A 24,801-nucleotide genomic window follows, 5' to 3' on the forward strand; every position below is an offset into this window, starting at 1 on the left:
ACAAATTAGAAAGTACCCCTATCTAAGTAGTCGTACACTGTTTAATTTGAAACATTAGGGCTTGCTACATTTTGCATTGTTCACTGATTTGAGAAAAAGACTGACAGGACCGCCTGGCAGGCTAAACCCAGGGCGAAGGCTCACACAGGACAAACTCACTGACCAATCAGAACATTGATATTATTGCACATGCGCATTGACTTTTCTTTAACTTACAGTTGACATGGAAATATACGACTTTGCCGGGATTTAGCTTGACAATGTGCTATTTAGCTACCTTCAAGTTGACGCACATGGTGTCAATTTAAAAACAGATATAATCGTCCAAAGGCAACCCTCCCATAAAGTATCCCCCAGGTAAGAACGTTTTCATACTTTGATAAGGGCAACGGCAGCTGATCCAACCTAACAGCTAGCTAACATATCATGGGAACGTGTTAGCTCGACAGCACTGATATAGTAACAGTAGCTCGTCTGTGTCGGTGCAACCGGGTTTATTTCACCGGGTTGTTTGGGAGTGTGTGAAGGTGATGAAGGCTGCTCTGGTTCATAATGTATCTATAGGCTTAGTTTATTTGTCAGCGACTTGGTTCAACTGCAGCCACATCACCAGATAGTGAGCTATCAGGACGAGAGGTCAAACGGTACAACTTCTGGTTTATCTCCTGACTGACGCCTTATCCTGAATGCAGTTATCAATGATAATTCCAGCTATTCGACATGATGATTTTATAATGGTCAAATGTACAGTGTTTCAGATTCACCATGTTAAAACTGGTTACTGAAATTACAGGTTAATTCAAATTTGGATAATATTTTCTTTTCAGTAATGTACTGGATCTTGAAAGACTGTACAGTGTTTACATGCATACTTGTGTTGTACACATGTATTCATAACCACCTCTCACATATACCTTCAATCTGCCTGAACAGGATCTTATCTCTAGTCACCTCAATGTGTGGAATCCGTTTTGAACCATATAACTGTCATGATAAATATGCTACTTGTCAGCGGGAAAGATAAGTTTGTTTTGAATCGCCAGAGAAGACTCTTCTTCAAACCTTCACGGCAGCTGAATGTTTATTGTGTTGAACAGAGCCGTGTTGGTCTTGGACCTGGAGGATCTTGTATTTTTTTGGGTTGATTTCCAAATTTAAAAACTGGTAATAATATTTGTAGTAGCAGACTACAATATCCAGTCCATTATATTGTTGTAGCAGACAACAATATAATGATTTAATGCCTCATTATTATGCATCATTGTCATGTATAATTGCTAGTTCACTTGTAGAATCAGTTTTCTTTGATTTTTACTTTGGTGTTGCGTTTTTTTTTGCATGGGTATAAAAGCCTGCGAGGGCTTTCAGAGGTGTGTAACTCTAGAGATAATTTGCCAGTTTGGGAGTTGTCATAGATTTAGTGATTATTGAAGCTGTCCAGTGCAGATTAGGCCCCTATGGTGTTCCACAAGGCTTTTTTGGGGAAGTCAGATGAATGAATGAGCAAGTGAAGTTGTTTCTTACTACTTCCACTTTTTCTTTTACATATTCAACCACGGCCAATCCAACTTTACAACATTTGGTAGAGTTCAAATGAATCATGCGGTTGATGAAATATGTTTTAATGCCTAAACTTTGTGTTGCTGGTGCCGTCACTAATTCATGCTGAGAGTAGTATAGTTTCAGTTTGACCAAATTCTTAGCTGCTGGGAATGGAGTTGAGCAAGATTAGTGCTGACACATCAAAAGGCATACATAATCCAGGACTGGAATTTGGGTCATGCTAAAATCCAGTTTGATTCCTGTAAGTCAGATGTAGCAATAATAAGCACAATAATGGAGTACATTTAAATGAAGGCAAAAAATGGTTCCTCTGCTGATACATTTATATTCTTGTAAACCTGCGATCCACTGGCCTCACAAGGAAAGATGAAATACTTCTTTATGTTGAACCCTGCAAGGCTGACTGTATAAACTGTTATTAGAGGAATGAAACACTGCAATTTAGTTCATGCTGGTGTGTGAGACACATGGTTGTTTGGAGATTAAGGACAGTTGTTTGGACTTGATCAACTTTGAGAAAAGTGATTGGAGACGGAGAAAACAGCCCTCCATCATCATGTGTGCCTGCAGAAATCTCAACAGTATTAGACTGTAGGACAATGTGTACTAGTTTAGGAAGATAGCTGGTTTGTTATTGTCACATCACGTCTTCATGAGCTACTTTAAGTCTACACAATAATGCAATAGTTAAAAACTCACGAGGACACAGGACACATAAGTCTTAAGAGATGCAGAAAACTGAAGTGTCCTGCCAACAAGTAATATAACTGAATGTACTGTTAAATCTGGTTATGAATTATATTTCAAATTAAATGAGTATATTCTTGCCTTTTAACAAGAAAGATCCCTCTGACATGATGTTTTGTGGTTGCAACACAAGAAACACATTTTGCTCATAGCTAATATTGCTCAAATTCAAATCTTGTTAAATCAATTGTTGCTACTGAGCAAAGTACCAAGGAGCTTCACTCAGAGCACATGTCCATGTGCACTGCAGGAAGTGGAAACTTTGACTGTTGAGAAAGCTGCTCCGTCTGCAGCCTCATCTCGTCCTTCGCCTCATATGATCTGTAGTCATGTGCTCTCTGAGGCGCTGTGCTCTCTGTCTCACACAACATGGTGTTAAAAATACAGTCGTCTGGCTCCACTCTATTTCATCTTTTGCGTGGTAAGTTAAAGAAGTGCTGATGTTATAGTGAAGCTGCGAGTGTGAGAGGAAGGATGCATGTAGTAGAAGTGAAACTCGCCACCAATGGTCAACTCAAGGTTTCTTGTTGAAGTATACTTTTTATTTAGTGACCTTTCACATGCTGTTATTGTTACTTAGCCATTCATATGACTTTGCAATTTAGATGTTTTTTGGGGGAAAGGTCTTGCAGAGTCACGCTCTGTGAAAGTCAAGCTGGTTTCGGAAAGCAAAGTGCCACCTCCCCAGATAATTACTGTTTTTACCCTCAACATATATGTCTTCCATGTTAAATTCAGATTATGTAATTGTTGTCTTATTCCAGGGAGGCTGAAACTCATCCCTCAAGTTCCCAGGGATCCCTCAGCCTTCCCCGATGAAGGCCACGCAAGAAGGAGACCTCCTTGAAGGTAACCGCTTAAGATAATAGAAACATGATCATCGCGTTACAGACGCACACCTGCCATGTTCTCCAACGTTAAACACTCCGTTATGGACAATGTCCCACAGAGCAGGTAGAAAAAATAAATATTAAAACGTACATTTTCTCTCAATGCACGTAACTACAGCGCCATGATTTGACTTTAAATAAAATTCATACGCTATACTCACATATTTCCAAAAAGGAAGATTAATTTTTTTTATGCCCTGGAATTATTTGAGATTAAGTGCCAATAATTCTCATTGCTTTGATTGTTAACTTTATTACTGCTTGTGTGATGCTTTAAAAACTTTTTTATTGCATATCATTTCTTCTTGGGGTTGTATTGTCTGCCCCGAGCATCAGTTTGGTTTAAGTGTCTGCCTCGGTTTTGCATTTCTTTGCTTCTCTCACTTCATGGCTTATTCTTGGAAACGTCATGCCAGAATATTGTTGTGACATCGAGTCACAGAAGGAAGGGGTTGATTAAGGCTGAGTCATATAAAAGCAGAGTCCTTGTTAAGGAACAGTGAACTTTGGGACCAGCAGTGAGTTGAAATGACGGAAGGGAAGAATGAAAAATCTAAACTCAGTGAGTAAACACATTGCTTACTGGTATAATGTATATATAAATATGATATAGATAATAATTCATCACCTGGTGCAATAACTCATACGTGTTATATCCAGTATGTTTATACACTTTTATTCAATCTGTATATTTAATATTCTTCTTACTGTTTCATTTTTTATTTTGTTTTATTACCGTTCCACTGTTTATTTATATTACTTGATTTTTATCTTTATGTAATTGTGAGCAATGCTGCTGTAATCCTCTAATTTCCCCACTGAGGGACTAATAAAGGCTTATCTTATCTTAGATATGATGGCATGTTATCCTTTTCCTTTCAGTGTGTTTTCATAAGACATGTTTTTTGCACTTAAATGAATAACTTGTGTAGTAGTTTTGAGGTTGAATTGCTTTTAGCTGGACAGCGGTAATGTTTTCACGTTGGTTGCTTTTGGTCATTAAACGTCTGCAAATGCCTTAAAGCTCCCGTAAAGACAACTCTTAGAAGATGGTTTAAACATTTCCCAGAAGAACAATTCATAAAGCTATGTTTTATGCCTTGTTTGGTTTATTTTTTAAAGGTATAGCTGTTGACATTCCTTATGTATCTGTATCTTTGTTAAACATGAAAATACTCTTATTTTGTCAAGTCCCATTTCCACTTTAAAGATAAAATAATCCTTTATTTGTCCCTCAGTGGGGGAATTACAGGATTACAGCAGCATTGCTCACAAGTGAATAACAATAAAAATCAAGTAATATAAATAAACAGTAGAGCAGTAATACAACAAAATTAAACAGTAAGAAGAATATTAAATATACAGATGTATAGTTTGTGTTTAAAGTTTGAGTGTTGGGTTTAGGATTTGTTGAAAAGCATCAAATGACACACATGTTGTTGCAGAAGTATTCGTCTTGCAGCACAGCAGAGATCTAGATATTATTCTTTCTTTATGAGACCAAAAGCTTTAATGGAGCAAATGCACTTAAATCTCCCAAATCTCAGCGATGAACCGTTCTGTGAAAGGTGATCATAACTAATCAGAATTATAATCAGAACTAGAAAAATAAGCTTTGCATCTGAGTTGCTGAGAGACTGTAAGACGTATCAGTGTTCCAGCGATTCATAACTTCTTCCTCTTCTTTCATAACTCACTTAGTTTCTTCTTCTGTGGTTTTGTTAGAGGACTCTCCTCAGGAGGACGGAGTCCAGACGAACCAGTACAGCGCCATCTCTCCTCCATCCTCACCGGTGGCCCAGGACGAACCCTTTTCCACTTACTTTGAGGATAAGGTGTCCATTCCTGACAATGTCAGCCAGGTACTGTTCCATAGAGAATATTACACATTGCAGTTTATTAGAATTTGGGAAGCAAAAAAACACATTTTATTGTATTCCATAGTATTTAAATTCATGATGCCGTCCCTCTGTTCAGGTGTTCAGTTTCCGTAAACTCTGGGCGTTTACTGGCCCGGGGTTTTTGATGAGCATCGCTTACCTGGATCCAGGGAACATCGAGTCTGACCTGCAGTCTGGAGCTAAAGCTGGCTTTAAGGTGAGCTCTGAAAAGTATAGAAATGTTTCACTGGACATCCGAACAAAACATGTTTGCTCCGCCAAATTACAGCTGTTGATGACGAACACAACAACGCTGAAGTACAGCTCCCATAGAGGAAGAAAGTCAACACATTTGACTGATGTGTCTCTCTCTCAGCTCCTGTGGGTTCTCCTTGTGGCCACCGTCATCGGGCTGCTGCTGCAGAGGTTAGCCGCACGCCTCGGGGTCGTCACCGGGATGCACTTGGCCGAAGTCTGCAACCGGCAATATCCAGCTGTGAGCATTCCCCCTTCACGTCACACAACTTCCCTTTTTCTTCTGACTCGTGCAAGGGACTGTCTATGCAAATTAAGATTGTCAAGAGCAGCAGCCCATTTTTGACGTCATGTTCCTACATTTTGTCGAAGGATGAGAAGCTCTCATGCAGGATATATCAGATTCAGTCACGTTCCAGTTTCTAAAGAGATGATGACGCTCTTGACTTGACTTTGTTTATTTGATGTGGACATCACAATGGCATAAGAATTCCTAGATCACATCAATGCACAAAAGAAAACCAGACACACTGTGTGGAGTGCAAACGCTAACTTCCAACACCTGCCCACAGGAGGCTTTTTGAAAAAAATAAAATATATATATATACACACACACACACACAAAGTATGAGGGTGTTAAATGTGTGAACAATGTTGTTTTCCTCTCTGCTCACTGATAGAATCTGCTACGCCGACAGCATCTTCAATCTTGATTTCCTTGTCCAGGTTCCTCGCGTCCTCCTCTGGCTGATGGTGGAGCTGGCGATCATTGGCTCGGACATGCAGGAGGTCATCGGCTGCGCCATCGCGCTCAACCTTCTGTCCGTGGGCAGGTACCTCCTCCTCCACCGCTTGTCCATGAAAAGTGACCGCAAACATTTTGAGAGAGTGTGTTTCTGTACTGGTGAGGCGTCACTGTAGTTCCTCTCCTTCTCCTTCAGGATTCCACTCTGGGGAGGAGTCCTGATCACCATCACAGACACATTTGTCTTCCTCTTTCTCGACAAATACGGTACGCGCCGTCTTTTACTTGTCAATCAATGTTTAGGAAAACTGTGCATCCCATAGTGTTGATGTAGCGTTGACTTGTCTCTCCTCACAGGCCTGAGGAAACTTGAAGCTTTCTTCGGCTTCCTCATCACTGTGATGGCGCTCAGCTTTGGTTACGAGGTAAGACTCCATTCAGGGTTCTTACGGTCATGGAAGACCTGGAAAAGTCCATTTTAAAATGGTTGAATTGGAAAAATGTTGTTATGTAATGTGTTATATTCATGTGTTCATGATGTTCATTTACGCTGAGTTTAAAATGATGAATATGCTTTTAAAAGACAGAGGCTCAAAATATCAGCAGCATACATACAGGCATCTATATAAATGTTTATTCTTTTAATCAAACTATTGTCTCTCATTCATTTGAGTCATTTAAGGTTTACTGTATGCTTTGAATCCTCATTGTTAGTTTAAACACTACATTTTATCACTTTTTACTGTTTACACACAGATTTTACTACATGTTTGGTCATGGACATTTTGTGAAAAGTCATGAAAATATATTGGTCAAAATGTGTGTGAACCCTGTCCTTTACAATAACCAATATAATTCACAATAAGTGATCGTTTGACTGTTTTGTCCGCAGTATGTGCTGGTGAAGCCGAACCAAGGGGAGCTGCTGAAGGGGATGTTTGTGCCGTACTGTGCCGACTGTGGGCCCGTGCAGCTGGAGCAGGCGGTGGGCATCGTGGGCGCCGTCATCATGCCCCACAACATCTACCTGCACTCGGCGCTGGTCAAGGTGAGGGCGACGTTTGTTCTGTCCAGAGAACTTGTCATGTGACGGCTTGAATCCTACAGGTTAGGGAGGAGGAGTTACATGATTGTTAGAAAATATGAATTTCATTGTTCGATTTTAGAGTTTGCGTTGGCCTGCAGAACATTTGACTCTTATCACTTGGTTTTGATCTAATATTTCTTATAGACTTTAGAACGGTTGTAGCATATTTTAGCATGCTAGTTATCCCATAAGATCAGCAGTGTGAAAGCCATTTTAAAACATTCTTAATGCAGATTTTGGGTGTTTAATGAAAGTTGAGCGTTGCTCTGTCCATCTCCTTCTCCACCAGTCTCGGGATATTGATCGCAAAAACAAGAACGAAGTAAAGGAAGCCAACAAGTACTACTTCATCGAGGCGACGATCGCTCTCTTCATCTCCTTCCTCATCAACGTCTTCGTCGTCGCTGTCTTCGCTCAGGCCTTCTTCAACAGAACCAATATTGAAATGGTTGGTGTACAATATGAAGGATCTTTCTCTCTCGCTGCTGCTGATGCTGACGCGCGGGGTAATAACAGTTCTCTGATCAGTGCCGTTGACACAAAGTGTGTGACTTTAACGTGCGTGTGTGTTCCCGGTTGCAGAACAGTCAGTGCAACGCAACCGGCAGCCCTCACGCAGATCTCTTCCCTCTCAACAACGCCACGCTGGAGGTGGACATCTACAAAGGGGTACGTTTGTTCTTCGCCACCACGACAATAAATCACAGCCGCATTGACGTTAGATGACCTATTACATCACTTCCTGTCTGTCGACACATCGCCGCTGTGTCTCAATTCGCGCTCCTCCGGGCCTAAACTTGCTATTTTTGGTGCGCGAGCGCAATCACACTGACGTATGATGTATGGCGAAATGCAGCGCGTTATGAGTACACGCAGTAAGTACACAGTGTACTACAAGGATGTGTACAAAGGGAAGTATCGGAATTGCGACACAGCACATTTATTTCAGTGTATAGTACAAAAGTCTGTAGGCAGACATTTGAGCTGCGTCCCAATTCCATTCTACATACTGATTGTACTAACTGTGTGTAGTTTATGTACTATTTTGTATAGTGTGTTTTTTTGCTTGTTGGTATACAACAAATCAACACACTTAATCATTTTATACTGACAAAAACCCTGAAGGGAAGGCAGGTGTGAGCAATAGTATCCGATACACCGTGTGCGTGTTCTGTTATGACATGCTCTAAAAGGTTGACAGAGATAAAGTGTAAAACTACGAGGAGAGTCAAGGAAATCAGAATCTGCAACAAAAATCACAATAAAACAAAGTCTTGGTCTGGTAGGAAGGAGTTTCAGTCAAAAAACTGTGTCGTTCGGGTCAAAAATGGAAAAAAATGACTTATTTTATGACAAAAGATTGTCTGAATGGGGCATGCTGGGAGGATTTCTGTGCACGGTTTCCAAAAGGTTAAATGCTGATAGATGGATGTATGATTGATGCGTTCTGTGTGTGCAGGGCGTGGTGCTGGGATGTTTCTTTGGCCCCGCAGCCCTCTACATCTGGGCCATCGGGATCCTGGCAGCGGGACAGAGTTCCACCATGACGGGGACGTACTCTGGGCAGTTTGTCATGGAGGTCAGACTTCCTCCCGGTTGAACTGCAGGAAAGTAGTTTAAAAAAACAAGACTGTGTGTGCTCATGGTTTGAAACTTTTTGGTTTGCAAAGGGTTTCCTGAACCTTCGGTGGTCCCGGTTCGCCCGCGTGCTGCTGACCCGCTCCATCGCCATCACGCCGACGCTGCTGGTCGCCATTTTTCAGGACGTTCAACATCTGACGGGAATGAACGACTTCCTCAATGTGCTCCAAAGCATGCAGGTCTGGATGGATGGATGGATCAATCCCAAAGGGGAAATTTAAAAATACATAATACTTTGTTGAAAGAAATAATACCGTATAAATATTCTTCATGCCTTCTCCTTCTGTTCAACAGCTTCCCTTCGCTTTGATCCCCATCCTGACCTTCACCAGTCTGCCGTCCATAATGAACGACTTTGCAAACGGACTGTAAGTGAAATGTAGACCTTTGTGTTTATTTTTCGTTATTATTAAATCCTGGCTGCATTTTCAGGTGTCAGCTTGAAAGTGAAGAAGTGAAAGACGTGATCTCTTTCCCTTTGACAGCCAGCTGGTTGTGTTTATTTAAACAACAAAGGTGATACAAGTTGTGTTTAGTTTATTCATTGTTCATTCATTTGTTTTTTAACCGATTCCAAGCTTGAGCTATGCAACGTAGGATTGTGGTTAGCATTCCAGTCTTTCAATCAGAGGGTCGGTGGTTTGAACCCCAGCTCTGCTAATCCATGTGGATGTGTCCTTGAGCAAGACACTTAACCCCGAATTGCTCCTCGTTGCTGAGTCTACGGTGTATCGGCTAAATGAAACGTAATTCTAAAAGCTCTCTCTGTTACTGTTGAAAGAAAGTATTTCCAGTACATTCGGGAGCATAACATTTCCCGATGGTTTAAACAAGCTGCCCGTTTCTTTTAGATGGTGGAAGATTTCCGGCGGCGTCGTCATCCTGATGGTTTGTGCCATCAACATGTACTTTGTGGTGGTTTACGTGACGGCGCTGAACAGCGTGCTCTTCTACGTTCTGGCCGCGCTGCTCATCGTGGCCTACCTGTGCTTCGTAGGCTACCTGGTGAGTCGGATTACTGCAAATTTGTATTTGACTAAACTATATTACTGGTTACTAAGTTTAGATTAAGCTCATTCCACCTCAGGCTGTCTATGGATGTACTTGTAGTCTTGCTTGGACACTTACCTCTGGAAATAAAGTCTGCACAAACCTACGTGTGTCTTGACTTTCCTCTCCGCTGTCTTTACAGGCGTGGCACTGTTTGGTTGCCTTGGGGGTTTCCTGCCTGGACTTTGGCAGCAGGGTAAGCAATCCACCCGCTGTGTTCATAGAGGAGCCGTCTGAGTACGACTCCTAGAGCCCAACGGGGCAGTAACCACCAGCATTCCTCTTTTCCTCTTGGACACTCTGAGCCCTGCACACAACCAATATGTTGCTAGATCATGTAGGATGATGAAAAGCACCTTTTTTTCTGCTAATGTGTATGTCAGGTAGGGCTGGGTATCACAATTTGGTGCTGTCTAGTTATTCGATAAACCACATTGATAGTTCACCAGCACAGCAGAATCGAGGCCATTGTTGGATGCTTGAGACGACTTCTAAGCAAACAGGAACCATTAGTGAAGCAGTAATTGTTAAAATCCTCAAACACTGTCTGCTTGGAAAGTTACACGCGTGAGCTACACAACAATTGCCTGTAATGAAGATTTTTTTTTACATTTTTTTAAAATTAAAAGTTAGCTAGACTTTAAAAAAAAATAGCAGTTCAGCTATTATTTTCATGGCATCCTTGTAAAAGCACATTCCCAATTCACATATGTTGGTCGTCATGATGTTGAAGTTCATGATATCAGACGTAATCTAACAAGAACACAAGTGTGTGAGCGTGAGTGTGGGAGAAGCAGCGCGTGATCCAGCACAGCTTTAAACAGTTTGGAGCTATTTGATTCCTCTCATATTGTTATGTATTGTTGACCATACAGCTGACCCAAGTATCGACCCAACGTTGGAGCCTTTTTCATCTTTTTTCCCCCTGATTCTTCCCTCTGTCCCTTGAGACGTACACTAATGCTAATGCTACTAAAGCTGTGTTGGAGCGCTCTGCTCTCTGACATGCATAACATCCCAGTGTCCTGGTGGAAGAGACCACGCTGCTTCTGTTTCTACCTCAACACTCTACTTACTCATAGCTACCGTCTCTGTCGCGGTCTGAGTCACTGGATCGCTGCGCCCAAATTATGTTTAATGGAATATAATCCAAAAGAAGTCCTTTTTAATCCTATGTCACCAAATGATATCCAGCCCTAAATCTGTTGGTGTGTGGGTGGGGGAGGGGGACTTTCTGGTGTCTGGTTTTTAAAGCTGATTGCTGTCTAACATTTTAAAGAAGCTAAAGTGGCAAGTTCCAGTACGATACATAATACTGTATTTGTCATGTCACAGTTCTCTGTGTGTTCTGTAACCAAGTGTTAATCCCTCAACATGAGCCATGGATCGTAAGATCACCTTGAGGTCAGCGCGTCTGGTGACGCCTGATGACATCATATTGCGTTGATGAAGCCCGGCCGCTTCAGGAAATTAAAGTCAGCGTGCACCTTGACCGAGAAATATGAGTTGACACTGTGAACAGACTTTATTCAAACATGTGAGGCGTCATGTGACCGCAGCCTCGTCCTCTTTTAGTGCCTAAATAATCCCGATGCCAGCGATGGAAGACACCTTTGTAGCATTGTGCAAATATCTCATTCATAGATTTATGTTCTGTCTTCAGTGAAACCGTGATGAACCTCCACTGCACGTAGCGTTCAGTGCTGTTAGCTTGTGGGTAAAAAGCTTCATATAAATGTCACAATGCAATACATGATTCCTGAAAGAACTTTACTTATTTAAGCTGCTATGCAGAGAAGGAAAGGAACTCATGTGGTATCTTTAAAAATAATATTTTAGTCATAATTGTTGTTGTCATGATCAAGCTGTGTTTTTAAAGGAGAACTGGAAACAAAAGGAGAAAAACAATTACAAGATTACAAATGGAGCTCAAACTCAGATGTTTTACGGTGTGTAATCTCTCTTAAGACCCTCTGAAACAGTCATTTTGTGAATTACACTTCAAACATTTACAGTAAATGCAGATTAATAAGTATTCAAGATATGTTTTGCTCATGCAGGTGCATCTGTGTGCGCTCTGCACTCATTTTACTCCGTTTCTTTTTCTCCCTTCTCGTCATCCTTTCTTTTTTTAAATGTATGACTGTTCCTTCTACTGAGAATAAAACTACTACTAATAAAAAACTGTAGATTTTTAACACAAGTCCCTTGGACTGCGGGTGAAAATAAAGGTTAATGGTTTTCTTTAAGAGTTGACACATTGGATAAACCAATTTAAATCTTTTTTAGGGTCAATAAAAAGCTTTGTATCAGTATGTTGAACATGATTAAAAGCAGATGAGTTTGACGTACACAACGCTGTCCTGTTGTATCGATATGTTGGGGATGGAGTGTGTAGCTTATGTTTCATACAGTAATCAGAGTAAGATCTCAGGTTATTGTCTTAAAGGTTCACCTTTAGAGAGGTGGATCAGGGGAAGTTGCAGCTCTCTAAAGCTTTCATAAAGTTTCTCACGTTTGAACTGTTCTAGAGAAAACGTCGATGTCTTCACTGAAGTCATCTCTCATTTACACTCTGCGGGGTTGAATGGATGAGAGTTTATCTTGCTACTGGATGAAGCATCCCGTGTGTTCAAAATAAACCCAAAACTATGGACATATGGACACTTGTTGGCGTCTTCTGTCTGAATGTCTAGAGAACGATTTATAACTTAGTTTTTTCTCCCTTTTTTAAAGTAGACTAACGGTCCAAATCATATAATTAATGATGCTAAATATAATATGAGGTAATCAAACCTTGTATTTAAAAAAAAATACAAGGTAAGAGAAAGAACTAGAAGATTATTTGAGATATATGATTCCTGTTGTGAGGCATTTCATGATAAGATGTTAATGTAGTAAATAAAGTACTACACTTTATTACGAGTACTGCCTCACTGTACAACCTGCTCATTATATAGTCATAATTAAAGGGTCAAATCATTTTTGTTAGGCAATAGAAATGCTCTTTTGCAGGACTTTCCAGGATTAAATGAGGAAAGTTGAGTTTGGAAGAGTTTCACTTTGACTCAAGGTGAGCAACTTCTGTAATTGTAAAGAAATGAATTTAAAAAGAAAAATCTAATTAAAATTGTGACCTGATTGCTTTCTAATAACCATTGACGCAGCATGGATGATGTTTTCCTATTCCTACTCGTATTAATAATACATAGTAATATATTTCATTTTGCATATTTTTTTTCAAAATTACAATTTAGTAATCCCCTTGTCATTCTGTCATCTGCACTCTCTGGGTTTATATTCATTTAGAAAAAGAAGAATACAGCTACTGTATATGTGGAGTAATATAAAAAAGAGCTTTTACATCATGAACACGTGTAGCTAGAGAGGCGGTGCTGTTTTGTCACGTCAGCAGTTTGACATAATGTATTTGGCAAATTCACATGACCGACCCTCCATCTCCTCTCTCTCTTCCAGATGCCGCTGTCCCGCCACACAGACATTTACTTACTGAGCGACATGGACGCTGACGCTCTGGTGGAGAGCTAGCAGGAGACGCCGTGACGGACCTTTGACCCGGCAGAACCGTGGGACCAAGGACCACTGGAGCTCGGCCAGTATGCGTTTTGTCTGCACCTCTCAGTGCCTCACAGCTGTTAAAGTGTCCTTGCGGTGCAAACACCGACGACTGATCCAGCGATGGATGTTTCCCATCACGAATGTCTCTGCAACCTCGGCTAAATGATGTTTACGCAAATATGGTTAAATATGCCTGAAAAAGACTGAAGTTACTGTGAACTACGTGATGGCAGAACAATCTCACCTTAAGGTCCAATGTATCATGCGTATGGAAGCCCATTTCCGCCAAAAAAACACAAAAAAGTCATAATTAAGACTTTTTTGTTGTCATAATTATGTCTTTTTTTATTGAAGCGGAAATGGGCTTCCATTTATTTCACACTATCGTGATGAAATCATCATTTCCATTCAGAAATCGCACAGTAATTAACTTACTATTCCACATCATTGAGATGCTCGGGTCTTGGTCAGATATGCGAGATATGACCAGCGGCCTGAAACGTTCATTTATTTTTAATTCCCCTTTAGTTTAGTTGACATGCTGTAAAAATATATATATATATATATATATATATATATATATATATATATATATATATATATATATATATATATATATATATATATATATACTTTTAATCAGATTTTTCCATTGTCACACATCCGCACAGAGTGAAAACAAAAGATGAAGTTGGATGTGAATGTGAGGTTTTTATTCTTTATATAAAAATAAAAACCAGCAAAGCGGCGGCATGATAACAATTCATTTGCATTCGTTGGGGACTGAACAGACATTTATTCCATCTTATATTTAGAAAAGTGATTTAAAATAATAAAAATCATCTCGGTGCTATCATTAGTGTCGTAAATTGTTGCCGTTAATATTGAATATGAATTTTACACTTGAGAAATAAAGAGTATTTTTGTGGTTAGTCACACTTTTCCCTGTGTAATATATAAAAGAATGACAGTTTTATGTCATTTCATGCAGTTATGCATCTTCTTTAGATGCTTGAAATTTCCGTTCTTGGAGATGTGGTCTGCACATCATTTTGTGTTTCCAAATCATTTCAAGGCCAGTCATGAAAAGAAATATATATATATATATATATATATATATATATATATATATATATATATATATATATATATATATATATATATATATATATATATATATATATATATATATAATCGGTTTTTATTTATTTCTTCTCTCCTAAATATCCTTCATCAGTGAAGTTGAGGCCAATTTATTTAAAGGTTTTATTTATGTGTAGTGTATTGTTTTTCATGAATTGTTTAGTGAATGTCTGGTTTGGTTTTAAATGTTTTAATTTTCTTTATCTTCAGCTTTTTAATATCAGCAGCCTTTTTTTTTTTTCATGAAGCCAAATCTCCGTGAGGTTGTGATGTAACAGAACAGGTTTGCACTGCGGTGCAGACATGGGAGGTGCAGTAAACGCTCACTATGAGAAGGGGTGTGTTGCATTGTGGGTAGCAGCTTGTCTCTCAGGGCTCCTTGTGTCTTAACAAGACGCTTTTTGTTACTTGACTGATGCAACAAGAGTTTCATGAGAGTTATTGTACAAAATATGGACAAGATTGCAATAGAGTGCTAATATATATTTAAAAATGCCTCTAATTGTGACAGGCTGTCTTTTTGTGCACTTCATTAATTAAAACATTAAAAAAACTGTTTAAGTTTTGAGAAAATAAGTTAAAAAAAACATACAAAAAATGATTATTAATAAGGTCAAACGACAATATAATCCATAATAAAAACACGATAGTGTTGTGGTTGTGCACTGCTGGTTTGGGCTGATAAAAATACCAAATATTAATATAGTATAAATAAACCTTTTCCTTGACCAGCACCAAACCAAAGCACTTGTTCTAATCACCTTTCTGCCTCCTGTGTTCACCGCTGTGCCTCATCTCTTGTGTCTCCAGCACACTATCCAGTCAAAAACGATGACAAACCAACACAAGAGTCTCACACGGATGTACACAACTGTAGTACACAAGTACAACCATGAGAATCATGATAAGTGTGTGTGGGGTTGAGGTACGGAGAGGCTTTCTTTTAAGTCTAATGTGTTTTCTTTTAGCTTAGCAGTGAGACGGATGTTTAGAGGACTTAACATTCAGTGAACATATCTCTCTGCAGGCACACGGTCAAATAATGTAAGTCTGAATGTTTTATAAAATATCTTCTCGTGAAATGGGATCGTCCACAGTTATACTATATGTTTTATTCATGCATAATGTGTTGCATTGTAGTGTCTGGTGGCCAAAAAAACATGTTCTCGCTCCATTGCCAGGAAGGAAACTGACACTGTGCTTCATTGTAAATGGTATTAAATGTTATTTTATTCAATGAAACAAGATGATACAGTATTGAGACCCGACTAAAATGTTGCTTTTCTGCTTTTCTTTTCTCACCACAGTTTGATCTGCCATCTGTTATGTTTGTTATTTTTTTCTTGTTTAATATAAAATAATAATAATACTTCCATGACTCATGATTGTTTCTGCATCTCTATTAGTATATTCAGTGAAAAGAACAATATACATTCCTTCCTGGGGTGTGTTTCAGGTATTATATATAAAAATGTACCTTTGAGAGAGCCATGGCAATAATAATAATAATTATTGTTTATTACTGCAACAACGAGCAAAGTTGTGTATCACTAACTATACTGCACCAATCAGAGCACCGTGTTTTCTAATATATGATTTTTTTAATATATATTTGCATATTTCTGTTTAAATAAAAAAAATGTTAATATTTTTTATTTTATTTTAAAAAATGCATTTTTTTTGTTTTTTGTGGTGTATTTGCATCCCAGATTACTTCGATACAGATTCTGAGTCCACGCAGTTCCGTCTTCTAATACAACTTCCTCACGCTAACAATGCACAACAGCTGAGATAAATACACCCCAGCATATATTAACTAGAAAATTTCGCAAGAAATTTTGAAAGTGTGGCTACTACTGCCGTAAGACCTCGCAATATATAGCTTTTGTTTCTGACGCCCGTCTCTCCTCCAAAGCACTTGAGTTGGTTTGTGTGTTAAACTGATTGGCTGATATGAAGCACCTGTGTGCTGCCGTCGTCATGGTGACCAAGTGAGCGCCAGCAGACTGATTAGAGGCAGACTGGACTGTGGACTTAAGGAAATAAACTACTGAACGTCCTGAACACACACAAACGTACATGAAATATCATATGACCTTATTAATGATCACAGTGTTGACAACTACACAATATAAAACACACGTAAACGTCTTTGTGTGTGTCTGTGTGTGTGTGTGTGTGTATGTGTCTGTTTGTGTGTCTGTTTGTGTGTGTGTGTGTTTGTGTATATGTTTGTTTGTGTGTGTGTATGTGTGTCTCTGTGTCTGTGTGTGTGAGACAAACAGACAGAGAGACAGAAGTCATCTGTGTTGTGTGTGCGTGTGTAAGTGTCTGCGTGTCTGTTAAACTGCCCTAACGAGAACACCTGTGGGTCGCTAGATCAAAGGTTGCCATGGTGATGACTTCAAAGGGACTTCCTTACGCTGAGCTTAATAGACCTAAATACTGTGGAACTCCTTTCAAACTATTTTTAAAAAATGGTACTTTAAAAGCCACTATTGCTTCGATATCGCATATTGAGCGTTAGGAAGACCTGATGAACAGATACTGTGACTGGCGAGTCTGTACGATAAAACATGTGTCTGTACGGGCGATTTACAAATCAGGTACGAGCTTCAGGGGAGACGTGGCTTTGGAGGGAGATTTAACATGGTGGCGGATGGCAGAGCGAGGTGGACTTTCTCTCACATTCAGTCCGATTTCAAGACGTCTGAGTCCGTTGGATTCCTATCGACCACAGTTTATGACAGAAGACAAGATTTCCAACGTTTCTATCCAACAATGGTGTATGAAGAGTGAACATTGTGGGAGTAAAGACAAAATACGTTTTATTTTTTTAACAGTTTCTGTCGCTTCTTCTCACTCTGTTAATTGGCGCGCCACCCTCTACGAACGTTTCGTGAAATTTTTTTTATGTTTTTTGCATTTTTCGGGAAAACGTACGGGCGAATCTCTTAGAAAAGTCATTCCTCACGATTCCCGCGCAAACCGCACGTTTCGATGTAATTTTTGCGCATGTGCTGGCAACGCTCTGGGAGGAGTAGTGGTTTGACTATAAGAAGAATAATAATAATAACTAGAAAGAGCATTTCCTGCTGAAAATGCGTTGGAATGCAAAAAGCTGAAGCTTATAGCTGAAATATTTGAAAGAAATAGCTGAATATAGCTGAACATAGTGGAATATAGCTTAAATTAGCTAAATATAGCTAAATATATTTGAAAATGAAAGAATAGCTGAATATATGTAAAAACAGCTGAATATATTAATATAGCTGAAAATTGCGGAATAGATGAATATATAAATAAATAGCAAATCATTACTGAAAATATAGAAAAGGCAAAATACCTGCTGAAAAATGTTACAGTTCGAAGTCATTTCATTGAACTGTTGAAAATCATTGTCGTTTAAATGTATAATTGGAAAAGTTGAAAGGAAAACTGCATCATCTAAATCAGGGGTGTCAAACATACGACCCGGCCCGCCACAGTGTCCAGTCCAACAGAAGAAAAAAAAAAGTTTTTTTGAAAAATTAAAATCTGTCATAGGTGGGGTTTGAACCACTGACCCTTTGCTCCTAAGGCGGAGTTGCTAACCACTGATCTACAGGTGCAGTTGGTGAGAGACCTGATATTACTTAGTGTCTACAAAACCATCCGTCAAACCTCAGAACGTGAACGTCAGTGACGCTGTTCATCCTGACGTCTATAACCAAAGTGACCTGCACACACGCGCGCGCACACACACACGAACGTGCACGCGACCATAATAACACGTTCACGCGCGAGCACGGCCGTTCATGTGCGCGACCCGTTCGCGTGTGCGGCCGCTTACGTGCCTGCTGCCTGTAGATGCACAGACCAAAGGGCTGCTGCTGGGGACGGACCGGCTCTCCCATTCAGTCGGACCTCAACACGTCTTATCTGTTGGATTCCTATCGACCGCAGTTTACGGCAGAAGACAAGATTTCCAACGTTTTGAGCTATAAATTATGTCCAAAGAGTATACGGTTTGGAGTAGAGAGCAAGTTTAAAATATGTGTATCGCCAGGTGCCCTCGCTCTGGAGTATGACGTCACTGCTCTGAGCTGCCCAACACACAATAATGAGAAAGGCAGAAAAGGTGCGGAAAAACTATAAAACGAAAACGCCGACAGTTAAAACAATATAGGATATATCAAAAAGATGAGTAATACAATAACAGCTAAACGTTTTGTCAACATTTTAAAGGTGGAATGGTGTCTCTAGCTGGAGGCATGACAGAGCCTTTACCTTTTTGAAGTTGAAGAGTTGAAAGCGGATTTGAAGATGTTCTTCATTGGAAACCATTCATTTTTTTTTTATAAAAAGCTGAATAATTTTAAAATTTGAGGAAATATGAAAAATGTAAAAGCGTAGATTAATAGCTGAAGGTTTTGTCAACATGTGGAATTTTAAATATTGTCTAAAGCTCAACGTATGAAGAAACTGTAAACGTTTGAAGTTGAAGATGATTTGAAGATTTCCCCATTGGGTCCCATTATAAAAAAAATCATAAAAAGCTTAATAATTCAAAGATTTGAAAAGTCAGAAATATGAAAGGTCTCAGCCATCGTGTCCTTAGGTAACTGAATATTTTTATAATTGAACTTTTTTCTGTAGCTGAAAATATGAAAGAGTTGAAGAGGTCCAAAATACGGATGGAAGAAATAGAATAATAATAATAATAATAACTAGAAAGAGCATTTCCTGCTGAAAATGCGTTGGAATGCAAAAAGCTGAAGCTTATAGCTGAAATATTTGAAAGAAATAGCTGAATATAGCTGAACATAGTGGAATATAGCTTAAATTAGCTAAATATAGCTAAATATATTTGAAAATGAAAAAATAGCTGAATATATGTAAAAATAGCTGAATATATTAATATAGCTGAAAATAGCGGAATAGATGAATATATAAATAAATAGCAAATCATTATTGAAAATATAGAAAAGGCAAAATACCTGCTAAAATTTTACAGTTCAAAGTCATTTAATTGAACTGTTGAAAATTCTTGTCGTTTAAATGTATAATTGGAAAAGTTGAAAGGAAAACTGCATCATCTAAATCAGGGGTGTCAAACATACGACCCGGCCCGCCACAGTGTCCAGTCCAACAGAAGAAAAAAAAAAGTTTTTTTGAAAAATTAAAATCTGTCACAGGTGGGGTTTGAACCGCTGACCCTTTGCTCCTAAGGCGGAGTTGCTAACCACTGATCTACAGGTGCAGGTGGTGAGAGACCAGATATTACTGAGTGTCTACAAAACCATCCGTCAAACCTCAGAACGTGAACGTCAGTGACGCTGTTCATCCTGACGTCTATAACCAAAGTGACCTGCACACACGCGCGCGCGCACACACACACACGAACGTGCACGCGACCATAATAACACGTTCACGCGCGAGCACGGCCGTTCATGTGCGCGACCCGTTCGCGTGTGCGGCCGCTTACGTGCCTGCTGCCTGTAGATGCACAGACCAAAGGGCTGCTGCTGGGGACGGACCGGCTCTCCCATTCAGTTGGACCTCAACACGTCTTATCTGTTGGATTCCTATCGACCGCAGTTTACGGCAGAAGACAAGATTTCCAACGTTTTGAGCTATAAATTATGTCCAAAGAGTATACGGTTTCGAGTAGAGAGCAAGTTTAAAATATGTGTATCGCCAAGTGCCCTCGCTCTGGAGTCTGACGTCACCGCTGTGAGCTGCCCAACACACAATAATGAGAAAGGCAGAAAAGGTGCGGAAAAAACATAAAACGAAAACGCCTACAGTTAAAACACTATAGGAGATTTCAAAAAGATGAGTAATACAATAACAGCAAAAACGTTTTGTCAACATTTTAAAGGTGGAATGGTGTCTCTAGCTGGAGGCATGACAGAGCCTTTCCCTTTTTGAAGTTGAAGAGTTGAAAGCGGATTTGAAGATGTTCTTCATTGGAAACCATTCATTTTTTTTTTATAAAAAGCTGAATAATTTTGAAAATTGAGAAAATATGAAAAATGTAAAAGCGTAGATTAATAGCTAAAGGTTTTGTCAACATGTGAAATTTTAAATATTGTCTCAAGCTCAACGTATGAAGAAACTGTAAACGTTTGAAGTTGGAGATGATTTGAAGATTTCCCCATTGGGTCCCATTATAAAAAAAATCATAAAAAGCTTAATAATTTGGAAATTTGAAAAGTCAGAAATATGAAAAGTCATAGCCATCGTCTCCTTAACTAGCTGAATATTTGAATAATTGAACTTTTTTCTGTAACTGGAAATATGAAGGACTAGTTACGGTCCAAAATACGGATGGAAGAAATAGAAGAAGAAACAGTTTAATAAAGATTTGAAGAACAATAGTTGGAATGCTTGCAGCATTCCAACTAATAAGTTTAACTAGAAAGAGCATTTCCTGCTGAAAATGCGTTGGAATGCAAAAGGCTGAAGCTTATAGCTGAAATATTTGAAGGAAATAGCTGAATATAGCTGAACATAGTGGAATATAGCTTAAATTAGCTAAATATAGCTAAATATATTTGAAAATGAAAGAATAGCTGAATATATGTAAAAACAGCTGAATATATTAATGCAGCTGAAAATTGCGGAATAGATGAATATATAAATTAGATGAATATATAAATAAATAGCAAATCATTACTGAAAATATAGAAAAGGCAAAATACCTGCTGAAAAATGTTACAGTTCAACATCATTTAATTGAACTGTTGAAAATCCTTGTCGTTTAAATGTATCATTGGAAAAGTTGAAAGGAAAACTGCATCATCTAAATCAGAGGTGTCAAACATACGACCCGGCCCGCCACAGTGTCCAGTCCAACAGAAGAAAAAAAAAAGTTGTTTTTTTTAATATTGAAGTCTGCCATAAGTGGGGTTTGAACCACTGACCCTTTGCTTCTAAGACGGAGATGCTAACCACTGATCCACAGGCGCAGTTGGTGAGAGACCTGATATTACTGAGTCTCTACAAAACCATCTGTCAAACCTCAGAACGTGAACGTCAGTGACGCTGTTAATCCTGACGTCTATAACCAAAGTGACCTGCACACACGCGCGCACACACACACGAACGTGCACGCGACCATAATAACACGTTAACGCGGCCGTTCGCGCGCACACGGCCGTGCACGCGCGCGGCCGTTGAGGCGCGGGCGCACCCGTTGGCGAGCGTTTACACGCGCGGCCGTTTCACGTTAGTGGGCGTTTACGTGTGCTGCCGTTCACGCGCGAGCACGGCCGTTCATGTGCGCGACCCGTTCGCGTGTGCGGCCGCTTACGTGCCTGCTGCCTGTAGATGCACAGACCAAAGGGCTGCTGCTGGGGACGGACCGGCTCTCCCATTCAGTCGGACCTCAACACGTCTTATCTGTTGGATTCCTATCGACCGCAGTTTACGGCAGAAGACAAGATTTCCAACGTTTTGAGCTATAAATTATGTCCAAAGAGTATACGGTTTGGAGTAGAGAGCAAGTTTAAAATATGTGTATCGCCAAGTGCCCTCGCTCTGGAGTCTGACGTCACCGCTGTGAGCTGCCCAACACACAATAATGAGAAAGGCAGAAAAGGTGCAGAAAAACTATAAAACGAAAACGCCGACAGTTAAAACAATATAGGATATATCAAAAAAGATGAGTAATACAATAACAGCTAAACGTTTTGTCAACATTTTAAAGGTGGAATGGTGTCTCTAGCTGGAGGCATGACAGAGCCTTTACCTTTTGAAGTTGAAGAGTTGAAAGCGGATTTGAAGATGTTCTTCATTGGAAACCATTCATTTTTTTTTTATAAAAAGCTGAATAATTTTAAAATTTGAGTAAATATGAAAAATGTAAAAGCGTAGATTAATAGCTAAAGGTTTTGTCAACATGTGAAATTTTAAATATTGTCTCAAGCTCAACGTATGAAGAAACTGTAAACGTTTGAAGTTGAAGATGATTTGAAAATTTCCCCATTGGGTCCCATTATAAAAAAAATCATAAAAAGCTTAATAATTCAAAGATTTGAAAAGTCTGAAATATGAAAAGTCTTAGCCATCGTGTCCTTAGGTAACTGAATATTTTTATAATTGAACTTTTTTCTGTAGCTGAAAATATGAAAGAGTTGAAGAGGTCCAAAATACGGATGGAAGAAATAGAATAATAATAAAAAGTTTAATAAAGATTTGAAGAACAATAGTTGGAATGCTTGCAGCATTCCAACTAATAAAGATTTGAAGAACAATAGTTGGAATGCTTGCAGCATTCCAACTAATAAGCCCGCAGGAGAACATGAAGTGTGCTTCCAGCATGGGGTCTATGACCCCATGCGGCTGAAGCCACACTTAATAATGTCTCACATAGTGGCTCAGTGGCTAGATGTTCGCTTCTCACGCGGGAGCTCCGGGTTCGAGTCCGGGCTCGAGCTCGGGTTGGTACAACTGAGTGTGAACGGCTCAGCTGGAGCAGCTGTCAGCATGGAGACCTACAATAGTAGCATTAGCATAGTGACCATAGTATAGTCGTTAGCATAGAGCTAACAGTAGAATAGGTTGAACACACGGCTGTGGGGGCTGAGCTCAGTAAGCAGTAGCAGCTAACGGGTGAGGGTGAACTTCTAGGAGCCACTATGTGAGGCGGTTGGTTGGGGCTCTACAGCTGGGGCCGGAGGCCGAGGGGCGTTGGAGGTTCTCAGGGTAATATTGTCCAACCCCCTCTGCCCAACCCCCAGTTGGAGGGCATGGGAAATTTTTTAAAATGTTTTTATTTTCTTTATCTTCAGCTTTTTATTAACCCTACTGATTAAAAAAATATGAATAATACAAATATATGAATAATAATAATTAAAATTAGTGCAGTTTAATCGTGATTAATCGCATTTATTTTTTTCATTTTGATGCTCTTAACATAAAAAAGTGGATTGGTTTGCTTTATGCAAACCAATTTATTTTATTGAGAAAAAAAAAAACAACTGCCAAACGGCGGTTCAAAAAGTGCACATTTCAGGTAAACAAGGGCGAGAGAGAGGTTGGGAGATTATTTTAATTACTTATTGTTTTATTAATATTTTTATCTGTATAAGTTGTATATGTCTATGTTTTTCTGTTGTGGTTTGATAGTTTGGCAATATTGTTAGAGAGAGAGAGAGAGAGAGAGAGAGAGAGAGAGAGAGAGAGAGAGAGAGAGAGAGAGAGAGAGAGAGAGAGAGAGAGAGAGAGAGAGAGAGAGAGAGAGAGAGAGAGAGAGAGAGAGAGAGAGAACATAGCAGTCAGCTGTGTATTATATCACTAGATCCTCGTCCTCCACAACGCTAACAGGCTACACGCAGTAGCATCATTTAGCTTGATGTGGTATTTCAGACTGGATAGCTACGATGCTAGCTCAGTTCTCAATGACTCATAGCACTTCGGTCTTGTCAGGGGAACCGTCTGAAAACTCTTTGAAAGTAAACTTTCCATTTATTAGCGCCTTATTCATTTTTTCCGTATCGCGCTCGCCATTGATTTTAAACCGTAACGTTAGCCGAGCTTCCAAGCGCCTATTGTTTTGCTTCCGGTTGAGCTACATCCGGTTGAGCTACATCCAGTTGAGCTACATCCGGTGTTGAAAAATTAAAATGGTTAACGGCGTTGAAATTGGTTTGCGTTAACGCCGTTAATAACGAGCTAATCTGACAGCACTAATATATATATATAGTATTGTACAACCAATACAAAATAGGAAAGTGAAATTTAATCTTAAATGATAAAAAAAAGATTAAAAACAAACGTAAAAATATATTTCCCAACAAGTAAAAGACAGTAAAAATATGAAATATAACGTGTTTAATTAAGCAATACACCTTATTGCTTTTATAATATAATTGTCTGATAATGGGTGCAGCAGGTTTTGGGGGGAATGGGTCTATAAAGGTTAAGACTTTTTGAAGTTTTGAAGACCTCACGGGTTCACTGTCTCAAAAGGTTTAATAGATATCAGAATTCTGACGTACCATCATGGTTCTGAAAAGATGGCTACATGTTCTGCAGGTTAACAGTTCATTGCCAGTCAAACACCATCTCTTGCTTCAAACTGTTGTGATGCATTTCAGCCCAACAAGCCATCAACGCTTCCCTAAAGGTCTGCCATCATGTCTGCGCTTTACAGCATTATACAGGACATGAGGTCCAGAGAGTAGTGCAAGTACTGCTATTGAGCTAAGGATAAAAAGATGAAATCCTAAAAAA

At 39.4% G+C, this 24,801-nt stretch overlaps 1 protein-coding gene across 2 annotated transcripts; it reads left to right on the forward strand.

The window, feature by feature from the left end:
• Positions 1–219: 219 nt before the first annotated feature.
• LOC137796256 (natural resistance-associated macrophage protein 2-like) lies at positions 220–13,969 on the forward strand. Of its 2 annotated transcripts, XM_068594079.1 has the most exons (17): positions 220–357; positions 3,075–3,159; positions 4,926–5,062; positions 5,178–5,297; positions 5,457–5,576; positions 6,062–6,168; positions 6,277–6,347; positions 6,438–6,505; positions 6,973–7,128; positions 7,457–7,615; positions 7,750–7,836; positions 8,627–8,746; positions 8,838–8,987; positions 9,103–9,176; positions 9,660–9,813; positions 10,001–10,054; positions 13,336–13,969. In XM_068594079.1, exons 2-17 carry the CDS (start codon positions 3,126–3,128, stop codon positions 13,405–13,407), a joined length of 1,683 nt encoding a protein of 560 aa, XP_068450180.1. In that variant the 5' UTR covers positions 220–357; positions 3,075–3,125; the 3' UTR covers positions 13,408–13,969. The 2 variants fall into 2 exon arrangements, with proteins under 2 accessions (XP_068450180.1, XP_068450181.1); XM_068594080.1 differs by lacking the exons at positions 220–357; positions 3,075–3,159 and adding an exon at positions 3,661–3,762.
• The last annotated feature ends 10,832 nt before the right edge of the window (positions 13,970–24,801 follow it).

Source organism: Clinocottus analis, unplaced genomic scaffold, assembly GCF_023055335.1.
Source record: "Clinocottus analis isolate CAN_PGR_092001 unplaced genomic scaffold, fCliAna1.0.p SCAF_3, whole genome shotgun sequence".
NCBI lineage: Eukaryota > Metazoa > Chordata > Actinopteri > Perciformes > Cottidae > Clinocottus > Clinocottus analis.

Excerpts from the sequence above, each read along its gene's own strand:
- LOC137796256 (XM_068594079.1), top strand. The coding sequence starts at position 3,126 with ATGAAGGCCACGCAAGAAGGAGACCTCCTTGAAG. Across the intron at positions 7,129-7,456 it reads TGCACTCGGCGCTGGTCAAG|TCTCGGGATATTGATCGCAA; the intron begins GTGAGGGCGACG and ends CTTCTCCACCAG. Across the intron at positions 8,988-9,102 it reads ATGTGCTCCAAAGCATGCAG|CTTCCCTTCGCTTTGATCCC; the intron begins GTCTGGATGGAT and ends TCTGTTCAACAG.